Consider the following 21,231-nt stretch of genomic DNA (forward strand, 5'->3'; position numbering starts at 1 on the left):
GAATGAACAAATCCGTCTTGGAAAGAAGTACAGCCAGAATGCTTCTTAGAAGTGAGGACAGCGAGATTTCGTCCCATGTACTTTGGACATGTTATCAGGAGGGACCAGCCCCTGGAGAAGGATATCACGCTTGGTAAAGTAGAGGGTCAGTGAAAAAGGGGAAGACTGTCAACGAGATGATTTACACGATGGCTCCAAAATGGGCTGAAACATAGCAATGATTGTGAGGATGGTGCAGGACTAGGTAGTGTTTTGTTCTGTTGTGCATGGGGTTGCTGTGAGTCAGAACCAACTTGATGTCACCTAACAACAACAGCAACACTGTGTATGGAACTAATGAGCCTAAAATTGCAGCTTTGATTCTGTTAAGAACCGTAAAACTACTTAAGGGGGAAAATGTCTTCCATAATGCATTGTGCATTTTAACCACCTTATAAATGCTTTGCTTGGTCACAGGGAGGATTGAGAGTAATTAAGCAGTGGAGTCTTCCATTTCTTCAAGAATTCAATGGAAATTCTTACATTTTATTCCCCCAAAATGTGTTGCGATCACCTTCAGAGAACCAGGGAAATGGTCCTTGAGCCCATGCTGCCATTAAACTTTCAGTGGCTCTTGGAGTGAACTAGATCTCATTTGCAAAGCCTTGCCCTCATCCTCACTTTCCTTGCCTTAATTCAGCTCATTACATTTCACAGGGATTGCTCTAATTAACCTAACTGATCTCCCGTCTGTAGATAAACATCAGCAAACTACTTCCTGTAGATCACATCCAGCCCATCCCCAGCTTTTTATATGACTCATGATCAGTGAATAGTTTCTACATTTCTAAATGACTGAAAAAATTAAAAGAATACTGTTTTGTGATATGTGAAGATTACATGAAATTCAAACATAAATGTTCGTGCGTAAAATTTCATTGCAACAGAGCCATACTCATTTGTTCATGTATTGTCTACAGGTTTAGTTAAGTAGTTGAATAGTTGAGAAACTATATGGCCTGCAAAGCCTAAAATAATTTTGCTTAGTCCCTTTACAAAAAGAATTTGGAGACCCCTGCCCTAAGCCAGTGATTTTTAACTCCACCCACCATTTTTAACTCTGGTACACTTTAAAATTATCAAGGGATTAAAAAAAAATGCTAATGTCTGGGGCGCCATAAGTACCAAATGCCTGGGGCCAGCCTGTGTCCTAGACATCAGTTTTCTTTTAAGGCTCTTCAGTCAATTCTAATGTGTAATGCAGCCAGGGGGTTTGAAAACCACTACCTATGCTCTCCTTATCCCGATATATTCTGCATACTATTACAACAGTTATCTTTTTAAAGTGTAGATTATTCTAGGTAAGTATAAAAACATTTTAAAAAGTGGATACATTAGGGTTCTGATTTCTTTTTCACAGTGTAATTTATGTGACAACATGTGCTGGTAACAGTGTGCCAGACCGCAGGTGAGTTTAAATAATTTTTCCATCTCAATTGGTTGATTTGGCAAGAGTCATATGCCATTGACCTTTTCACTGAAAAATAGAAAGTATATTGTGTTTTCACACAGTAAGTATTGAGAAAGGTAGCTTAAAAAAGAAATTGTTTTTTCTTCTTTTTTTACTCTTTATTAAGGTAGCATCTTTCTTGAATTTCCTGTAAAGCATATATGATTAAAATTACAGTGATATATTTCACAGAAAAGTGGGAAATAGATTCAGAATGGGGGTTTTAGTTGCCAAACCACAGGTAGTACAGAATCGTATAGAGAATTTCTTAAATAATGCTACCCCTTAGTAAGGAGCAATGTTATAGACCTGGAAGGCGAGTTGTTGAACCACGTGGTTGGCAAAGTGTTTCAAAATTCGTAATAAGGTACTTTCTGTTATTGTGGCTGCAGTTGCAGGTACTTAATTAATTGAGACCAGTTCATTGCCAGAAGAGCTTCTTGGTAACTTATTTTTTAGTACATTGAATAGAAAGAAAGACCAAACTAGGCATTAGGTAAAAGTATTTTTCTGTAGAGAATCTACCTTTTGATTTTATATTGGAAATAAGTGGGAAGATTGGATTTATATTCTAAGACTAAGTCCTCATAACCTACTTTTTAGAAAACCTTGTTAAACTTGCTTGGCAGTACTTTTTTATCTGACTTTTTGATTCTACCCATCCTAGTGGGTGTGATGTAGCACTTCATTGTGGTTTTGATTTGCATTTTTCTTGCTGACTAAGGATGTTAGGCATCTTTTCATGTGCTTATTGGCCATTTGTATAGCTTCCTTGGAGAAATGTCTATTCAGATTCTTTGCCCATTTAAAAAGAATTTTTTTTGTCTTTTTGTTGAGTTCTAAGAATTCTTTATATATTCCTGAGTATAAGCCTAAAATCATGTATGTGGTTTGAAAATATTTTCTCCCATTCTGTGTTGTCTTTTGACTTTCTTGATGGTGTTCTTTGAAGCACAGAAGTTTTTACTTTTGGTAGAGCCCAACTTACCTGTTTTTCTTTTGTTGCTTGTGCATTTGGTCTTATCTACGAATCTTTTGCCAAATCCAAGGTCATAAAGATTTACCCAGATGTTTTCTTCTAAGAGTTTTTATAGTTTTAGCTCTTTCATTTAGGTCCTTAATCCATTTTGAGTAAATTTTTGTATGTGGTGTGAAGGAAAGGTCCAATTTCATTCTCTTGCATGTGGCTATCTAGTTGTTCCAGTATCTTTTATTGGAAAGACTATTTTCCCATTTAACAGTCTTGACACCCTTGTTGTCAGTTGACCATATGGGTTTATTTCTGGACTCTCAGTTCTACAGTGTCTTGATTATCATTGCTTTGTAGTAAGTTTTGAAATTAGGAAGTATGAGTCTTCGGACCTTTTTTTTTTTTTTAGGACTGTTTTGGCCTAGGGATTATTTGACATATGTTAGGCAAATAAACAGCTGTAACTCACTTAGACATTGCTATAAGTCAGAGCTTCTAACCTGGAATTCTGTGAATGAGCTTTATAGGGTTGATAACATTCTTCCTTCATTGTGTGTAAACTATGGTGTACATGTATGGGAGGGAGGAAAAGAAGAATACCTTCACTTTCTTTAAAGTCTCAGAGGGAGTGGAAACCATTTCCACCAAAATAAGGGTAAGAAACATTAGTTTACGTAGAAAAATCCTTGATTGAGGTTATGAGAAATGAAAACAAATGTATAGTAGGCTATTGGCTGCTGTTTTCATCATCTTTTTTTTTTTTTAACCATAAAACCATATTTACTTCCTGGTTGGTGTTTTTTTTTAAGGTATCATGGCACCAGGGAAGATAATACATCAGTCTCTTTACTCATGCTTTTTTTGTTTTTATGCAGATGGAGGGAGCGAGGAACCACCGGATCGAAGACAGTCAAGTGTAGACGGTCGCCAAAGCCGCTCTGGGCAAGGTAAATTCTCATGAAATGTATTATTAAATTAAACAAACAAAAAAAAGATGCTGATATTCTTTTCTAGTACTTAATCTAGGGACCGAGGTTTTCACTGAGTCTAGTTTAGATAGTCCAGTTTCTCATTTAAGGTTTAAATGACACAACCTAGAAGTTTTGTATGATATCATTTACTAAGATATAAGAGAATAAAAAATGATTTCATGAATCATTTTTTAAAAGATATTAAAGTTGAAGTAGTTCTGGAGTATTATGGAGCCCTGGTGACACAGTGGTTAAGAGCTCAGCTGCTAACCAAATGTCAGCAGTTTGAATCTACCAGCCGCTCCTTGGAAGCCCTGTGGGACAATTCTCCTGTGTCCTGTAGGGTCGCTTTGAGTTGGAATGGATTTGATGGCAATGGGTTTGGTTTTTTGTTTGTTTTTGTTTGTTTGGGGGGTGGGATGGGTTATGGTATGTGTGTGTAATTGCCTCGGAGGCTGGGATGAAAGAGAAGGGAGAAAAGGAGGAAAAAAAGGGAGAGGGAATTCCTCCAGTCTCTGGGATCCATACCGGCCTCTTTCCTGCTCCTTGGACCAGAAATGGAGGGATTCTCTTGAAGCTTTCCCTGACCTTACTTGGTGCTCACTTCTAGGTTTGGGGCTGCCTTAGCATCCAGGCCTGGTGATACCTGAGGAGAGCATGGTAAACTCACCACCACTCCAGTGGAACTTCAAATTCTGGTCACTTTCCTTAATCTGCTTGCTTGTTAGGATTTTCTTTTGGGGTCTTTAACTAGCTACTCCATGCATTCTATCAAGGATTTTATAGTTGCATGCAGTGAGAGAGACAAGGTGGAGTATGCATATTACTCCATCTTTCCTGGAATTAGAACTAATTATGTTTTTCAAATCTGTGTCCTTACTAATTTTTAAAAACACTCATAAGATTTATTTCTTTGTATTAATTCTTATGTGTAGAACGGGGGCAAGTTTTTGGCTAAATACTTCCCCACATGGAATACATTTATAAGGTTTTTCTCACCATTGTGAATTTTCATGTCTCTGAAGGCAAGAGGGATCATTGAAGCCTTTCTCACATTCATTACACACTTAAGGGTTCTCTCCTGTGCACATCCAACATTTCTCCCATGGGATGAGTGACTTCTGGAAAGTTTCCCACAGTCATTGTGTTCATGGACTTTCTTTGCCACCGTTTGTACTCATGTGGGTGTAGCAAGGTTAAAGTTCTTGTTGAAGGCTGCTCTGCATTCACTGTATTCATAGAGGTTTTCTCCTGTGTGTATTGCCACCTCCTGTGTGTATTCCCACAGGTGTTGTAAGGTGAAAGTTCCTACTGAAGGCTTTTAGACAGTCATTGTATTTGTAGAATTTCTCCCCAGTAGGATGCTGGTATACAGTAAGGTGAGGGCCCCTGCTGAAGGCTTTCCCCACAGTCTTCATTCATAGTTTCTGCTCAGTATATATCTTCCTGTGCACTTCAAGACAAGATTTTGTTCTGAAGAATTTTCCATACTGATGACATATATGAGATCTCATATATTTCTAAGAATGACTGTAGAGCAAATGCTCTCCCACTCTAAAATTAGGCCAAAGGTTTCTCTCCATTTTGAATTCTCCCGTGTCTCTGAAGGGAATAATGATTACTGAAGGCTTTCTTAAAATCCTTACATTAATGGTTTGTCTCTCCCATTGATTTCTTTCCCTGTAAAATAAGTTAAATCCCCCTTCAAAAGGGTTTTCCACATAGAATTTTTTTTTTAAGAGTCATCTCCACTTGCATCTCTCACTGATTGTGTTTTCCCAAAAATGTGCTTTGAACTTTGTCTCTGATTTTAAGTTGAAGACCCCAGTCTGCACAGATGCCTTAGAGAATTTTTTACTTGTGCCCTTTGTCCTTGACTCTTCACTTTGCTACAACTGTGAGATCACAGTGGTTTTCTTAGATGATACCTCATTCAAGCCAGGTTCCTATAGTTTCCTAACAACATACCTCTGAACAGGTGTCTCAGGGCAGGATCTAGCAAAGCCTATTTCTTTTGGATGAAAAGATCACTGGTTCTAGATTGTCAGCAGCTGAGTAATGGTCCATTCTTCCATGGAAAGGCAGGATACTGAGCAGACAGAGTAGTGAAAAAGTGAAAGCTTTCCCATTCAGATGCCCTGTTACCACTGCTTATATTCGACTGTATACTGCAACAGCTTTTCTGCAAGGAAAGATCTTCTTTCTGTGCTGAGACTGGAATTGTGAGAAGCAAACACTGACAAGAGCTCCTCAGGCAAAGCATCCCAGGCAGATGGAAGGGTCAGAGTTGGTCCCCACAGGAGACCAGATCTCTGAGTCAGCTCTGCCATCCTGCCCTCCCAGTGCCACCCTATGACCCAAGTTCTAATCAAGTTGAGTGGCATGAGCAATAAAACAAGACTGAGAAGGCCCTACCTTTATGATGCTTTAGTCTAGAAGAGTGAGACAGTGAACAAGGTCATTTCAGGTAATGATAAGTGCTATCCAGAGAATTAAATTAGGATTATGTGATTTAAAATAAGAAGTGGAGGAGAAAGTGAATGGCAACTCTACTCGTGGAACGGGCTCTCTGAGGAAGTGACATTTGAGCTGAGGCCTTTTAAAGACAAGAGAGAGGCAGCTATGCATAGATACGAGGACTAAGCATTTTAGGCAGCAGAAACAGCAAACAGCCATAATTTGGGAATAAAATTGGCCAGATTAAAGGACAGAAAGGCCAGTATGACTGAAGCATTGTGAGGGGGAAGTGGGAGGTACTAAGGTCAGAGAATTAAGTAGATGGGGGCCACATCATGTGGGGCCTTGTAGACTGTGTTCTAAATTATCTTCTGCTACTAACTAAGGAGCCCTGCTGGTGAAGTGGTTAAACTCTTGGCTGCTAACTGAAAGGTCTGCGATTCCAGCCAATGCAAAGAAGAAAGAAATGGCAATCTGTTCCCATAAAGATTACAGTCTTGGAAACTGTACGGGGCAGTTCTTTGTCCTGTAGGGTTGCCATGAGTTGGAATCTACTCAACACAATGGGTTTGGTTTGGACTGGCTATATGATCCTGTATTATTAAATTTCTATGGGCCTAATTTTTCTGATTGATATATAAAATTATGAGAATGTAACAGAGTCTCAAGGTGGTATAAGCCTTGATTTGAACAGACATTAGGAATAATTTAGGCCAAACTCCTTTGTTTCAGAAATACATGAAAGCGATTTGACAGCTTATACATTATTGTTACGTATATTACGTTTGGCATGCCTATACTTGCTATAAAAAAAAAAAATATAGGGGCCAGTTTATCACTGATGCTTATTATTTTTTTCTGGTATACTTTAAAAAAAGTAAACTTGCAGTGAAATGAAACATGCAAACAGAAAAGTTCAAAATTATAAGTGTACAATTGGTATGTCATCACAAAGTGAACATATGTTGTAGGAGTTTTGTTTTAAATCAGGTTTATTAAAGTTTATATACAAAAGGGGTAAAATTCACACCACTTAAGTTTACAGCATCATGAATTTTGACAAACATACAGTCATGTAACTACCACTAAAGTCAAGATACAGCCTATTTCCAGCATCATAATAAGTTCCTTGTGTCCCGTTTTAGTCAATTCTCCCTGGACCTTAGAATCTTTTTTCTGTTCCCGTAGTATTTTCCAGAATATCCTATGAAACCAAACATAATGTGGCCTTTTGACTCTGCGTTCTTACACTTAGCTTAATGGCTTTGAGATTCATCCCTTATTTTTTTTTTTTCCTCTTTTTTCCATATACAGTAGTTTATTCCTTTTCATTGCTGAGTAATACTGCATTGTACTTACATTCTACAATTTGTTAATTGATTCACTAGCTGATAGACATTCAGATAGTTTCCAGTTTTTCAGGTTGTGAATAAGGCTGTGTGTGTGTGCATGTACATACATGTGTTTTCATTTCCTTTTGGTAAATGTCTAGGAGTTGGATTGCTTAGTCATGTGGTAAGTGTATATTTAAACTGCCAAACTTTCCCAAAGTTGTATGCCATTTAGTCTTCTTACTAGCAACATATGGGAGTTCTAGTTCATCCTCACCAGCACTTGGCTTTGTCAGTGTTTTGTTTTTTTAATTTGAGCTATCTTTTGTTGTTGGGTGCTGTTGAATCTACAGCTCATAGCGACCCATATAGCAGAGCAGAACTTCCCTGTAGGGTTTTTTTTGGCTGTAATCTTTTTTTTCCTTTTTACTTGTGGAGCTTTTTTTTTTTTTTTTTTCATTTAACTTTAGATGAAGGTTTACAGAACAAACTAGTTTCTCATCAAACAGTACACACGTTGTTGTATGACATCGGTTAACAACCCCACAACATGTCAGCAAGGCCTGGGTTCCCTATTACCAGCTCTCCTGTTCCCTTCTACTTTCCAGTCCCCGCCCCAGGGCTGATGCACCCCTATAGTCTTGTTTTGTTCCATGGGCCTGTTGAGCCTTTGGCTGAAGGGTGAACCTCAGGAGTGGCCTCATTACTGAGTTGAAAGGGTGTCCAGGGTCCGTATTCTCAGGGTTTCTCTAGTCTCTGTCAGGCCAGCAAGTCTGGTCTTTCTTTTTGAGTTAGAATTTTGTTCTGTGTTTTTCTCCAGCTCTGTCCTTGACCCTCTTGGCTGTAATCTTTACAGAAGCAGATGGCCAGGTCTTTCTCCTGCAGGGCCACTGGGTAGGTTTGAACTGTCAGCCTTTCAGTTAGGGCTCTTTTTTAGCTGTTTCAATAGCTATAATGTTGTTTGGCAATGTTATCAGGAGGGATCAGTCCCTGCAGAAGGACATCGTACTTGGTAAAGTAGAGGGACAGCAAAAAAGAGGAAGACCCTCAATGAGATGGACTGATACAGTGGCTGCAACACTAACTAATGGGCTAAAACTTAACAACGATTGTGAGGCTAACACAGGACCGGGCTGTGTTTCCTTCTCTTGTACATAGGGTTGCTATGAGTCGGTACCAACTCGACAGCACCCAACAATAACTTGCTGTTACAGATTAAAAAACTTGTTAAGTGCCATTGAGTCAGTTCCAACTCATAGCGACCCTGTGTACAACAGAGCAAAACACTGCCCAGTCCTGTGCTATCCTCACAATCATTGTTACATTTGAGCCTGTTTTCACAGCTACTGTATCAGTCCATCTTGTTAAGGGTCTTCCTCTTCTTCACTGACCCTCTACTTTATGAAGCATGATGTCCATCTCCAGGGCCTGATCCCTCCTGATAATATGCCCAAAGTATGTGAGACATAGTCTTGCCATCATTGCTTCTAAGGAGCATTCTGGCTATACTTCTTCCAAGACACATATGTTTGTTCTCTTGGCAGTCGGTGGTATATTCAATATTCTTTGTCAACACCACAATTCCAATACGTCAGTTCTTCAATCTTCATTATTCATTGTCCAGCTTTTGCATGCATATGAGGTGATTGAAACATCCATGGCTTGGGTCAGGCACACTTTAGTCTTCAAGGTGACGTCTTTGCTTTTGAACACTTTAAAGAGGTCTTTTGCAGCAGATTTGCCCAAGACAATGCATCGTTTGATTTCTTGACCGCTGCTTCCATGGCTGTTGATTGTGGATCCAAGTAAAATGAAATTCATGACAACTTCAGTTTTTTCTCCGTTTATCATGATGTTGTTTATTGGTCCAGTTGTGGGGATTTTTGTTTTCTTAATGTTGAGGTGTAATCCATAATGAAGGCTGTGGTCTTTGATCTTCATTAGTAAGCAGTTCACATCTTCTTCATTTTCAGCAAGCAAGGTTGTGTCATCTGCATATCACAGGTTGTTAATGAGTCTTCCTCCCATCCTGATGCTGTGTTCTTCTTCATATAGTCCAGCTTCTTGGATTATTCGCTCATCGTACAGGTTGAATAAAACCTGTTGCTGTCAAGTCGATTCTGACTCATAACACCAGTGAAAGGATACAACCCTGATGCACACCTTTCCTAACTTTAAACCACCCAGTATCCCCTTGTTCTGTTCAAACGACTGCTTCTTGATCTGTGTACAGTTTCTTCATGAGCACAATCAAGTGTTCTTGAATTCCCATTCTCCACAGTGTTGTCCGTAATTTGTTGTGATCCACACAGCTGAATGCCTTTGTATAGTCAATAAAACACAGGTAAACATCTTTCTGGTATTGTCTGCTCTCAGCCAGGATCCATCTGACATCAGCAATGATATCCTTGGTTCCATGTCCTCTTCTGAATATGGCCTGAATTTCTGGCAGTTCTCTGTCGATACACTGCTGCAGCCGCTTTTCAAATGATCTTAAGCAGAACTTCACTTGCCTGTGTGATATTAATGATATTCTCTGCTTTTAGCCAGAATCAGTCTGACATCAGCAATGATGTCCCTGGTTCTATGCCCTCTTCTGAATCTGGTATAATATAATAAAAAAAAAAAAATAGCACCGTCTAATTTGCATTTTGTTAGTGAACATCTTTTCATGTGCTTATCTGATATCCATATGTCTTACTTAGTGAAGTATCTGTTCAGATCTTTTGCTGTGTTTGTGTTTTGCTTCTCAGTACTGAGTTAAAAGAGTTTTTTATATAGATACCAGTCCTTCATCATGTATGTTTTGCAAATATTTTCTCAATTGTTGGTGGTCTTTTCATATTGTAACAGTATCTTTTGGAGAGTAGAATTTTGTAATTCTGATGAATTCTAGTTTATCAATTTTTAAAAATATATTTCCTTTTTTATTGTGCTTTAGGTTAAAGTTTACAGCTTAGGTTAATTTCTCATACAAAAATTTATGCACATATTGTTTTACGACATTAATTGTAATCCCCACAATGTGACAGCACATTCCATCTTTCCACCCTGGGTTCCCTGTGCCCATTCAACCAGTTCCTGTCCTTTCCTGCCTTTTCATTCTGCCTCTGGACAGGAGCTGCCTATTTGGTCTCATATATTTGATTAACTAAGAAGCATACTCCTGACATGTATTATTTTTTGTTTTATAGTCCTGTATAGTCTTTGTCTGAAGAGTGAGCTGCAGGAATGGTTTCAGTTCTGGGTTAACAGAGTGTCCAAGGGCCATACTTCTGGGAGTTTGTCCAGTCTCTGTCAGACCATTAAGTCTGGTCTTTTTACATGAATTTCAGTTCCGCTGCACGCTTCGTCTGGGGCCCCCTGTTGTGTTACCTGTCAGGGCAGTTGTTGGTGGTAGCTGGGCACCATCTAGTTCTTCTGGTCTTAGGCCAGTGAAGTCTCTGGTTTATGTGGACCTTTTGTCTCTTGGGCTAATATTTTCCTTGTGTCTTTGGTTTTCTTAATTCTTCTTTGCTCCAAGTGGGATGGGACCAGTTGATGCTTCTTAGATGGCAGCTCACAAGCTTTTAAGATCCCAGAGGCCACTCACCAAAGTGGGATGCAGAACATTTTCTTAATAAACTTTGTTATGCCAGTTGACGTAGATGTCCTCTGAAGCTATGCTCCCCAGACCCCAGCTACTCTGTTCCTCAGAGTGTTTGGATGTGTCCAGGAAACTTATTAGCTTTTGCTTTGGTCCAGTTGTGCTGACTTTCCCTTTATTGTGTGTTGTCCTTCCCTTCACCAAAGATGATCCTTGTCTACTATCTAGTTAGTGAGTTCCCCTCCTTCCCTACCCCTGTAACTATCAAAGAATTATCAATTTTTTTATGGTTTATAATTTTAGGGTCATTTGTAAGAAACTTTTGCCTGACCTAAGGTTACAAAGACATTCTCTTATGTTTTCTTCTAGAAATTTTATAGTTTTAGGTTTTACATTTAGATCTATGATCTATTTCCATGTGAATTTTAAAATGAGCTTGTTGATTTCTACAATAGAAAAAAAATTTTTTTTATTTTTATTTTTTTAAATTTTGATTGTTTGAAACCTGTAGATCACTTTGAGGAGAATTGACATCACAACAATATGGAATCTTCAGATCCATGAACACGGCACATCTCACTGTTTATGTGTTTGAATTCTCTAATCAGTGTTTTGTAGTTTTTGACATACAAATATTATACATATTTTGTTAGATTTATTCCTAAGTATTAAGGATTCCTGGTGACATAGGGTTAAAAGCTCAGCTGCGAACAGAAAGGTCTGTGGTTTGAACCCACCAGGGATTCTGTGGGAGAAAAGACCTGTAAAGCTTCTGTAAGGATTACAGTTTAGAAACCCTATGGGACAGTTCTGCTCCGTCATATAGGATCACTGTTAGTTGGAATTGACTTGATAGCACACAACTGCAACAATGGTGTTGGTTTTTAAAAATTTCATTTTTCAAGTATTCATTGCTGGTATACAGAAGTACACTTGATTCTTGTGTATTGATTTTGTTCACTTGTTTTTTCTAGTAGCTTTTTTGTTGATTCCTTGAAATTTTCTACATAATCATGTTGTCTGACCGCATGATTCTATACTAATTATTAAACTTCTCTAGGTCTGTTTCTGCCTGATCTATGGATTCTTTGTAACAGTGTTACACAGTCAAAATGTGGTATAAGTCTTGAGTTAAAAGGACCTTTGGAATACTTTTTTGACCTTTGTTTCTGAAATATATAAAAGCCCTTTGACTTTAGGGACTAGTTTATCACCTTGCTACAGGTTTGGGTTTTTTTTTTTTTTCTGCATGCATTTCAAAAATAAATTTTATTGAAGCATAATATGCAAACTGAAAAATTCGTTAAGTCATTAAGTGTACAGTTCAATGAATTATCACAAAATGAGCATATCATGCTGGAAAATTTTAATTCATGAGTTTTGTTTATGGTTGTTTATATGCCTTGAAAATTAGAAGACAGTTATCTAGAGTAGGTATTGCCTTAGGATAAAGAATTTCTTTATTGACTTGAAATTTAATATCTAATAATTATCTGTGTTAAAGACTTCTTACTGATGGGTAGAATTTTAGTTGAATCATAATTACTCCTAGCATGTCTTCAGTGCCAACATACTAGATACTCCTGTGCTTTCTTAGTTCAACTTTTGAATGCCTAATCACAAACATAACCAAGTTTTTTTTTTGTCTAGCTAGCAATTTATTTTATTCTGCCATATCTGAATCACATTATCTCAGTAACTTTTTATTTGGTTGATTGAAGAAGGAAGAGTGGTAAGAAAAATAAAGATAGAAATAAAGATTAAGTAATTTGGTGTACCAGTAAGTGTTGTTTTGCATGTTTCATAAATTAGTTTTTTCCCAATTCTTTACTTTTTTTCTATTATAAATTATAAATGCATTCCTTTTGCTGTGTGACTTTGCAGTCACATTAGAGTTGGCCTTTGATTCCCTTTTTGGCACTATGACTTGCTTGTGCCAATGGAAAGTTAGTGAACAGTGGTCCAAAATGTATTCCTCTGATTGGACAGGGCCTTTCCATTCCTGTGATCCAATATGAGAAAAACATACCCCACATAGTCACTGCCTTATCAGCGACTGGGACCAATAATATTGAAGGCACATGGAGTAGTTCTGAACCTGACCACAAATCTGATGTTCAGCCTAGCTTTCCCAAGCCAAGAGGGCCCTGGTAGTGCAGTGGTTAAAGTACTTGGCTGCTAACCAGAAGGTCAGCTGTTCAAACCCACCAGCTGCTCTGTGGGAGAAAGTTGTGGCAGCCTGCTTCTGTAAAGATTTATAGCCTTGGAAACCCTATGGGGCAATTCTATCCTGTCTTATACAGTTGCTATGAGTCAGAATTCACTCGACAGCAGTGGGTTTGGTCTGGGTTTTTTTTTTTTTTTTTTTTTTGGTTCCCAAGCCCAACCTAAAACAGCTGGCCCACAATCAGTCTGCAGATGTATGAGCCTAAAAGTAAACATAAACCACTGACAATACACATTTAGATTCTATAAATGCTCACTAGTAGTTCTCTTTACTTGAAACATACAGTTTTTGCAGTGCAGCTACAATGAGTTCAAGCACAATTTATGGGACAGAAGAGATGGAGGAAAATGTTTTTAAGTAGAAAAGTAGACTAGGACAGCCAAACTGAACTAATTGCAATATTATTCCTTAAGGAGTATGATCTCATTCTAAAATTATCAGCTAAATTTTAACATTGGAAACTTCCAAGGGAAAAAGGGTGCTTTACTAAACCAACTGCATTCTTCTAGATATATTGCTTGATTCTAGGTATAATGCTGATTTTTGTCCTTAAAAGGATTGCTCAGTTAGGGAATTACACTAATGGCATACCTCTTTTTTATAAACCTGTAAAATATCATACTTCTGTCTAAATCAGTTTCATGTTCATTCATTAAAGCCAAAAGATTGGAAATCTATTATGAGAGGAAAGTTAAGAGATGTGGAAAACAGGTCTAGAAGATACAGTGTTCTTCTGATCAGAGTTCTAGAAAGAGAGAAAAGAATAGTTGGAAGAGAGGGATTAATCAGTATAATAAGAGAAAGGGCCTGGAGATTAATGAGAAGGGCACATTTAAGACATATCCTGGTAGTATTTTGTTTCTGTTGAGAAATCAGCTGATTAAAATGTAGTCTGTGAATTTGTAAAAGGATAACAATAATGGTTGTCCAATACGAAGAACGTAATCAGTGTCACTGAATTATACATGAATAAATTGTTAGCTGATGAGTGTTTTGTTATATACATTTTTACCAATAAAAAAAAAAGTAATCTGTGTTCTCTGGCTGCTTTCAGGAATTTCTCTGCCTTTAGTGTTCAACAGTTTTAAGATGACACTATTTAATATGATGTTATTTTTATTCATTTTGCTTTGGATTTATAGGGCTTCTTGAATCTGTGGTTTGATGTTTACATTGATTTTGAAAAATTCTCAGCCATTATCTCTTCAAATATTACTTCTTTCTCTTTCTCATTCCGTATTCTTTCCATGTGTTAAAACTTACCACTGTATTCCCTATGTCTTTTTTTTTTTTATTTTCTATTCTTTTTATTCCTCGTGCATCATTTTAATGTTTTCTTGTAGTTTATCTTGCAGTTTACTCTTTCTGTCTTTATTTCTAACTAATCTGATTTTAAATCTATCTATTCAGTTTTTAGAAACCCTGGTGGCATGGTGGTTAAGAGCTACGGCTGCTAACTGAAATGTCAGCAGTTCAAATCCACCAAGTGTTCCTTGGAAACCCTGTGGGGCAGTTCTACCCTGTCCTATAGGGTTAATATGAGTCAGAATTGATTTGATGGCACCAGGTTTGGTTTTTTGGTTTGGTTCATTCAGTATTTAATTTCATAATTCCAATTTTCTGCAGAAATTTTAAACTTTTTAAAAACATTTTAAGCATACAGCTTTAAATTCTGTGCCTCATATTTCTATTACCTGTTTCCCCTATGAGTCTGTTTTATAGTTTTTCTCTTTTACTTGTTCATGTTATCTTATCTCTTTATTTTTAATTAAGGGCCAGATACTGTATGTGAAAAATTACAGAAATCATTTGAGACCTATGACGATGTTATCTTCCTCCTAGAACATTTATGTTTGTTTTTGGCAGTAGTTTCAATCCACCAGCTGCTCCTTGGAAACCCGATGGGGCAGTTCTACTCTGTCCTGTAGGGTTGCTATGAGTCAGAATCAACTCAGTGGCAACAGGTTTTTATCTTTTAGTAATCCAGGATCACCTTAATTTAATATTTGTGAGAGACACTTGGACCTGGGCTTCAGTCCCCATGAGGACCAATCTGCTTTCAGTTCGTACTTTACTTCTAGAGTATAGTAGCCCTTTGATGTCTCAAATAAAAGTGTTAGGGTTTTACCAGTTACCCATCCACCCCCTAGTGGGGTCAAAGATGTTAATATTTGTACTTGAGACACTATAAAACTGTCAATAGCTTCTTAGTTTCTCAGGTGCCATTAAGTAAAAAGTAGCCCAATGCTAGGCTTTAGTCTTTTCCTTGTAATCCTTCATCATGCTATTAACATACATAATTAAATATACATAATTCTAGTTTTTCTCTGGGAAAAATTGATCTGGTTACATAATCTGCCATTACCAAAAGTGGAAGTGAACAACATATAACGTACTCTTTACTCTTTTAAAAAGTTAGAGCAGATTCAAGGATCACCATATAATAATGTTAGCCTTACCTACTTTGTTAGGTTAGGGGTGGTAAGAAATGGTCTTACTGGAAGTTGGTGTGTCAAGCAGGTAAGTATCTTCTTCACGTTTATCCTATAAGGGAAAAAAAATTGAGAACCGTTACTGTAATTATAACATTTGTTGCATTGTGCTGTAATTATTTCTTTATATGACTGTATCTCTCGTTAGACAGTGAGCCCCTTATAAGCAAGAACCTTGTTTTACCCATCTGCAATTTCCTAGTTTTAGAACTGGAGTAAAGTACATAGTAAGCATAGAAATGAGTATATATGTTAAAAATATCTTACTTGGCGTTTCACAATGACAGTATCAGTAGATGCCATTCCAAATTATCTTAAAAAATAAATTTTAATAGGGAAGGAGGGATCTTTTCTCACCAGCTCTTTTGTCTTTTTTTATCTTGACAGGTGGCATCTCCACAGAAAGCGACTGTGCTTTTGAGCCAGACTACGCCGTTCCACCACTTCCAGTGAGTGAAGGTATGCAGCACATTCGGATTATGGAGGGCATGTCTCGCTCTCTTCCATCCTCCCCCTTACTCACACATCAGTCTATCAGTGTTCGGCTCCAACCTGTGAAGAAGTTAACTGGTAAGGACTTTACCTAAACTTAGTATGTTTAAAAGGAAACGTAACAGTTTAACACTGTGGGTCATATAGATATATTTATGTGCATCTTTAGGGTTTTCCTCTTTGGCCGTCGTAATATCACAGACCCTTGGAAAGTGGAGCTCCTACTGCATTTAATTTAGAGAATTAGAACAGTACTCAGTTTGACAGATTGATGTATTTATTTTCTAAATGATCCATCTGTTGTGGACATATTTTTCTAGGCTTTCAGGAAGTTTCTGGTTTTGCCAAAATACACTGTTTTTCTGATTTCATTTATCAGCTTGTTCATGTCAGATTAACAGATGGAGACATTGTAATTTTTGGATAATAAGAGTTTGATAGTTCAGCAAAGGTACATCAGTAATATTTTTGTTTGAAATGATGATTTGTGTATTTCCTATCTGTTTTTAAAAGTGTGTTTAGGTATTTTCCTCTCCACTGAGCATTTCTACAGCTTCTTAGGATATTTACTATAATTCGTAAGTTGCATTGACTTTAATGTGATCTTACAATACGTATTGCCATTCAGATCAAGTGATTAGGTGGTTAGGTGTGGAACTATGTCTTTATTAAATAAACTTTTATCTTTTTTAACTTTTTTCAGGGAAGAAATTTTAATATATAGTTAAATATTTATGTCTGAAAATATGTAATCCTGGATCACTTTGTTAGATTTTTTTCTAGCATTATCAGTATATTGACTAGTATCAGTAAATTGACTAGTATTGATGGGTTATGAGTGCACGGAGGAAAGAATTTAAGTCATTCACAAAGGATATAGTGGCTGCTTCACGTGTGCTTCCGTTGACCTAGCAGAAGAAGGTTTGGTTATGATTATGACAATTCAAAAGAAAATAAAAGAGAGAAAATGGAATTTTTGGACTTTTCCATCTACTTTAAAAAATTTTTTTTATCGTGCTTTAGGTGAAAGTTTACAGCTCATGTTAATACCTCATACAAAAATCTATACACATATTGTTATGTGACCCTACTTGCAATCCCTATAATGTGACAGCACACTCCCCCTTTCCTCCCCAGGTTTCCTGTGTCCATTCAACAAGCTCCTGTCCCTTTCTGCCTTCTTATCCCGCCTCTGGACGGGAGCTGCACGTTTAGTTTTGTATATCTCCTTAAACTAAGAAGCACACTTTGCATGAGTATTATTTTATGTTTTACAGTCTAGTCTAATCTTTGTCTGAAGAGTTGGCTTTGGGAATAGTTTTAGGCCGGGGTTAACAAAGAGTCCGGCGCCATGTCTCCTGGGGAGTTCTGCTAGACTTATTCAGACCATTAAGTCTGGTCCTTTTACATGAATTTGAATTCTATGCCACACTTTTGTCCTGCTCCATCAGGGACTCTCTGTTGAGTTCCCTGTCAGGGCGGTCATTGGTGGTAGCCGTGCATCATACAGTTTTTCTGGTCTCAGGTTGATGGTGTCGCTGGTTTATGTGGCCCTTTTGTCTTTTGGGATAATGTTTTCCTTGTGTCTTTGGTGTTCTTCATTCCTCTTTGTACCAGATGGGCTGGGACGAATTGATGCACCTTAGAGGGCCACTCCCAAGCTTTTAAGGCCCCAGATGCCAGCCACCAAAGTGGGATGCAGAACGTTTTCTTAATAAACTTTGTTATACCAGTTGACCTAGATGTTCCTTGAAGTCATGGTCCCTGGACCCCCGCCCCTGCTACTCTGTCCCTCGAAGTGTTTGGTTGTGTTCAGGAAACTTCTTAGCATTCGGTTTATTCCAGTTGTACTGACTTCCCCTGTATTGTGTGTTGTCCTTCCCTTCACCTAAGATAATTCCTGTCTACTATCTAGTAAGTGAATTCCCCCTCCCTCCTTCCCTGCCCTCGTAATCATCAAAGAATGTTTTCTTCTGTGTATAAACCTTTTCTTGAGTTCTTACAGTAGTGGTCTCATACAATATTTGTTCTTTTCTGACTGACTAGTTACACTCAGCATAATGCTTTCCAGATTCATCCATGTTGCAAGATGTCTCGCATATTTTTCATTGTTCTTTATCCTTGCGCAGCATTTCATTGTATGTATACATCATAATTTGTTTATCCATTCATCTGTTGATGGGCACTTAGGTTGTTTCCATCTTTTTGCTATTGTGAACAGTGCTGCAGTAAACATATCTATTCATGTGAGGGCTCTTATTTCTCTAGGATATATTCCAAGGAGTGGGATTGCTGGATCGTATGGTAGTTCTATTTCTAGCTTTTTAAGGAAGCGCCAAATCAATTTCCAAAGTGGTTGTACCATTTTACATTCCCACCAGCAGTGTATAAGTGTTCCAGTCTCTCCACAACCTCTCCAACATTTATTATTTTGTGTTTATTGGATTGATGCTGGCCTTGTTGGGGTGAGATGGTATCTCATTGTAGTTTTGATCTACATTTCTCTAATGGCTAATGATCGTGAGCATTTCCTCATGTATCTGTTAGCTGCCTGAATATCTTTTTTGGTGAAGTGTCTGTTCATATGTTTTGCCTGTTTTTTAATTGGTTATTGGTCTTTTTGTTGTTGAGGTTTTACAGTATCTTGTAGATTTTAGAGATTAAATCCTTATTGGATAGTCGTAGCCAGAAATTTTTTTCCAGTCTGTAGGTTGTCTTTTTACCCTTTTGGTGAAGTCTTTGGGTGAGCATAAGTGTTTGATTTTTGGGAGCTCCCGGTTATCTAGTTTCTCTTGTATTTGTGTATTGTTATGTTTTATATTCTGCTTATGCCATGTGTTAGGGCTCCTAGCATTGTCCCTATTTTTTCTTCCATGATATCTTTATCATTTCAGATTTTATATTTAGGTCTTTGATCCATTTTGAGTTAGTTTTTGTACACGGTGTGAGGAATGGGTCTTGTTTCATTTTTTTGCAGCTGGATATCCAATTATGCCAGCACCATTTGTTAAAGAGACTGTCTCTTCCCCATTTAACAGACTTTGGACCTTTGTCAAATATCAGCTGCTCATAGATGGATGAATTTATGTCTGGATTCTTCAACTCTGTTCCATTGGTCTGTGTATCTGTTGTTGTACCAGTACCAGGCTGTTTTGACTACCATGACCATATAATAGGTTCTAAAATCAGGTAGAGTGAGGCCTCCCACTTTGTTCTTCTTCAGTAATGCTTTACTTATCTGAACCCTCTTCCCTTTCCATAAGAAGTTGGTGATTTGTTTCACCATCTCATTAAAAAATGTTGGAATTTGGATCAGATTTGCGTTTTACCTGTAGATCACTTTGGGTAGAATTGACATTTTCACAATGTTGAGTCTTCGTATCCGTGACCAAGGTATGTTTTTCCACTTATGTAGGTCTCTTGATTTCTTGTAGTGTAGTGTCTTGTAGTTTTCTCTGTATAGGTGTTTTACGTCTCTGGTTAGATTTATTCCTAAGTATTTTATCTTCTTGGGGGCTATTGTAAATAGTATTGATTTGGTGATTTCCTCTTCGAAGTTCTCTTTGTTGATGTAGAGGAACTGATTTTTGTATGTTTATCTTGTATCCTCATGCTTTGCTGAACTCTTCTATTAGTTCCAGTGGTTTTCTTGTGGATTCTTTAGGGATACTTTTGCTTTTTCCTTACCGGTTTGGATGCCCTTTATTTCTTTTTCTTGCCTTATTGCTCTAGCTAGGACCTCCAGCGCAGTGTTGAACAAGTGTGGTGATAAAGGGCATCCTTGTCCGGTTCCCATTCTTAAGGGGAATGATTTCAGACTCTCTCCATTAGGATAACGTTGGCTACTGGCTTTGTGTAAATGCCCTTTATTATGTTGAGGAATTTTCCTTCTATTCCTATTTTGCTGAGAGTTTTTATCATGAATGGGTGTTGGACTTTGTCAGATGCCTTTTCTGCATCAATTGATAAGATCATGCAGTTCTTGTCATTTGTTTTATTTATGTGATAGATTACATTGATTGTTCTTCTAATGTTGAACCATCCTGCATATGTGGTATCAGTCCCACTTGGTCATGGTGAATTATTTTTTTGATATGTTGTTGAATACTTTTGGCTTGAATTTTGTTGAGGATTTTTGCATCTGCGTTCATGAGGGATGTTGGTCTGTAGTTTTCTTTTTTGTGTGTGGTGTCTTTACCTGGTTTTGGTATCACGGTTATGTTGGCTTCATAGAATGAATGCATTCAGGAGTAGTCCATCCTTTTCTAAGCTTTGAAATACCTTTAGTAGTACTGGTGTAAGCGCTTCTCTGAAAGTTTGGTAGAATTCTCCAGTGAAGGCATCAGGGCTAGGGTTTTCTATTGTCATTGGGAGTTTTTTAATTACCTCTTCAATCTCTTATTTTGTTACATGTTTATTTAGTTTTTGTACCTCCTTTTGTATTAGTTTGGGTAGGTAGTGTGTTTCTAGAAATATTTCCATTTCCCCTAGGTTTTCAAATTTGTTGGAGTACAGTTTTTCATAGTATTCTGTTATTCTTTTAATTTCAGTTGGGTCTGTCATGATACTGTCAATCTTACTTCTTATTGGAGTTATTTGCTTCCCCTCCTGTTTTTGTCAGTTTGGACAGTAGTTTATCAATTTGTTGATCTTGTCAAAGAACCAGCTTTTGGTCTTGTTAACTCTTTCAGTGGTTTTTCTATTCTCTTTCATTTATTTCTGCCCTAATTTTTATTATTTCCTTTCTTCTGATGCTGGTGGGCTTCTTTTGTTGTTCTCTTTCTGTTTGTTCAAGTTGTAGGATTAATGTTTTGATTTTGGCCCTTTTTTCTTTTTGTATGTGTGCATTTATTGCTATAATTTGACCTCTGAGCCCTGCTTTTGCTGTGTTCCAGAGGTTCTGTTGGATGTGTTTTCATTCTCATTTGATTCTGTGAATTTCTTTATTCTGTTCTTGATTTCTTCTATAACCCAGTAGTTTTTGAACAAGATTTGTTCTGTTTCCATGTGCTTGATTTTTTTTCCTTACTTTTTCTGTTTTTGAGCTCTACTTTTTATGGGTTTATGGTCAGAAAAGACGCTTTGTAATCTTTTGATATTTTGAATTCTGTTATGGCTTTCTTTGTGGCTTAATATGTGGTTCATTCTGAAGAATGCTCCATGTGCTTTGGTAGAGAAACTGTAGGTGGCTGCTGTTGGGTGGGTGTTCTGTATAT

At 37.5% G+C, this 21,231-nt stretch overlaps 1 protein-coding gene across 7 annotated transcripts in view; it reads left to right on the forward strand.

Annotated features, from left to right (window-relative positions):
- TANC2 (tetratricopeptide repeat, ankyrin repeat and coiled-coil containing 2) overlaps window positions 1-21,231 on the forward strand; it is a 381,836-nt gene that overhangs the window by 94,261 nt on the left and 266,344 nt on the right. For 4 of the 7 annotated variants that reach the window (XM_049860883.1, XM_049860882.1, XM_049860884.1 and 1 more), the window contains 2 exons: window positions 3,335-3,406; window positions 15,911-16,093. In XM_049860883.1, coding sequence (XP_049716840.1) covers window positions 3,335-3,406; window positions 15,911-16,093 — 255 coding nt within the window. The remainder of the gene's footprint in view (window positions 1-3,334; window positions 3,407-15,910; window positions 16,094-21,231) is intronic. The other 3 variants (XM_049860886.1, XM_049860888.1, XM_049860889.1) reach the window with 1 other exon arrangement.

Source organism: Elephas maximus, chromosome 19, assembly GCF_024166365.1.
Source record: "Elephas maximus indicus isolate mEleMax1 chromosome 19, mEleMax1 primary haplotype, whole genome shotgun sequence".
Classification (NCBI taxonomy): domain Eukaryota; kingdom Metazoa; phylum Chordata; class Mammalia; order Proboscidea; family Elephantidae; genus Elephas; species Elephas maximus.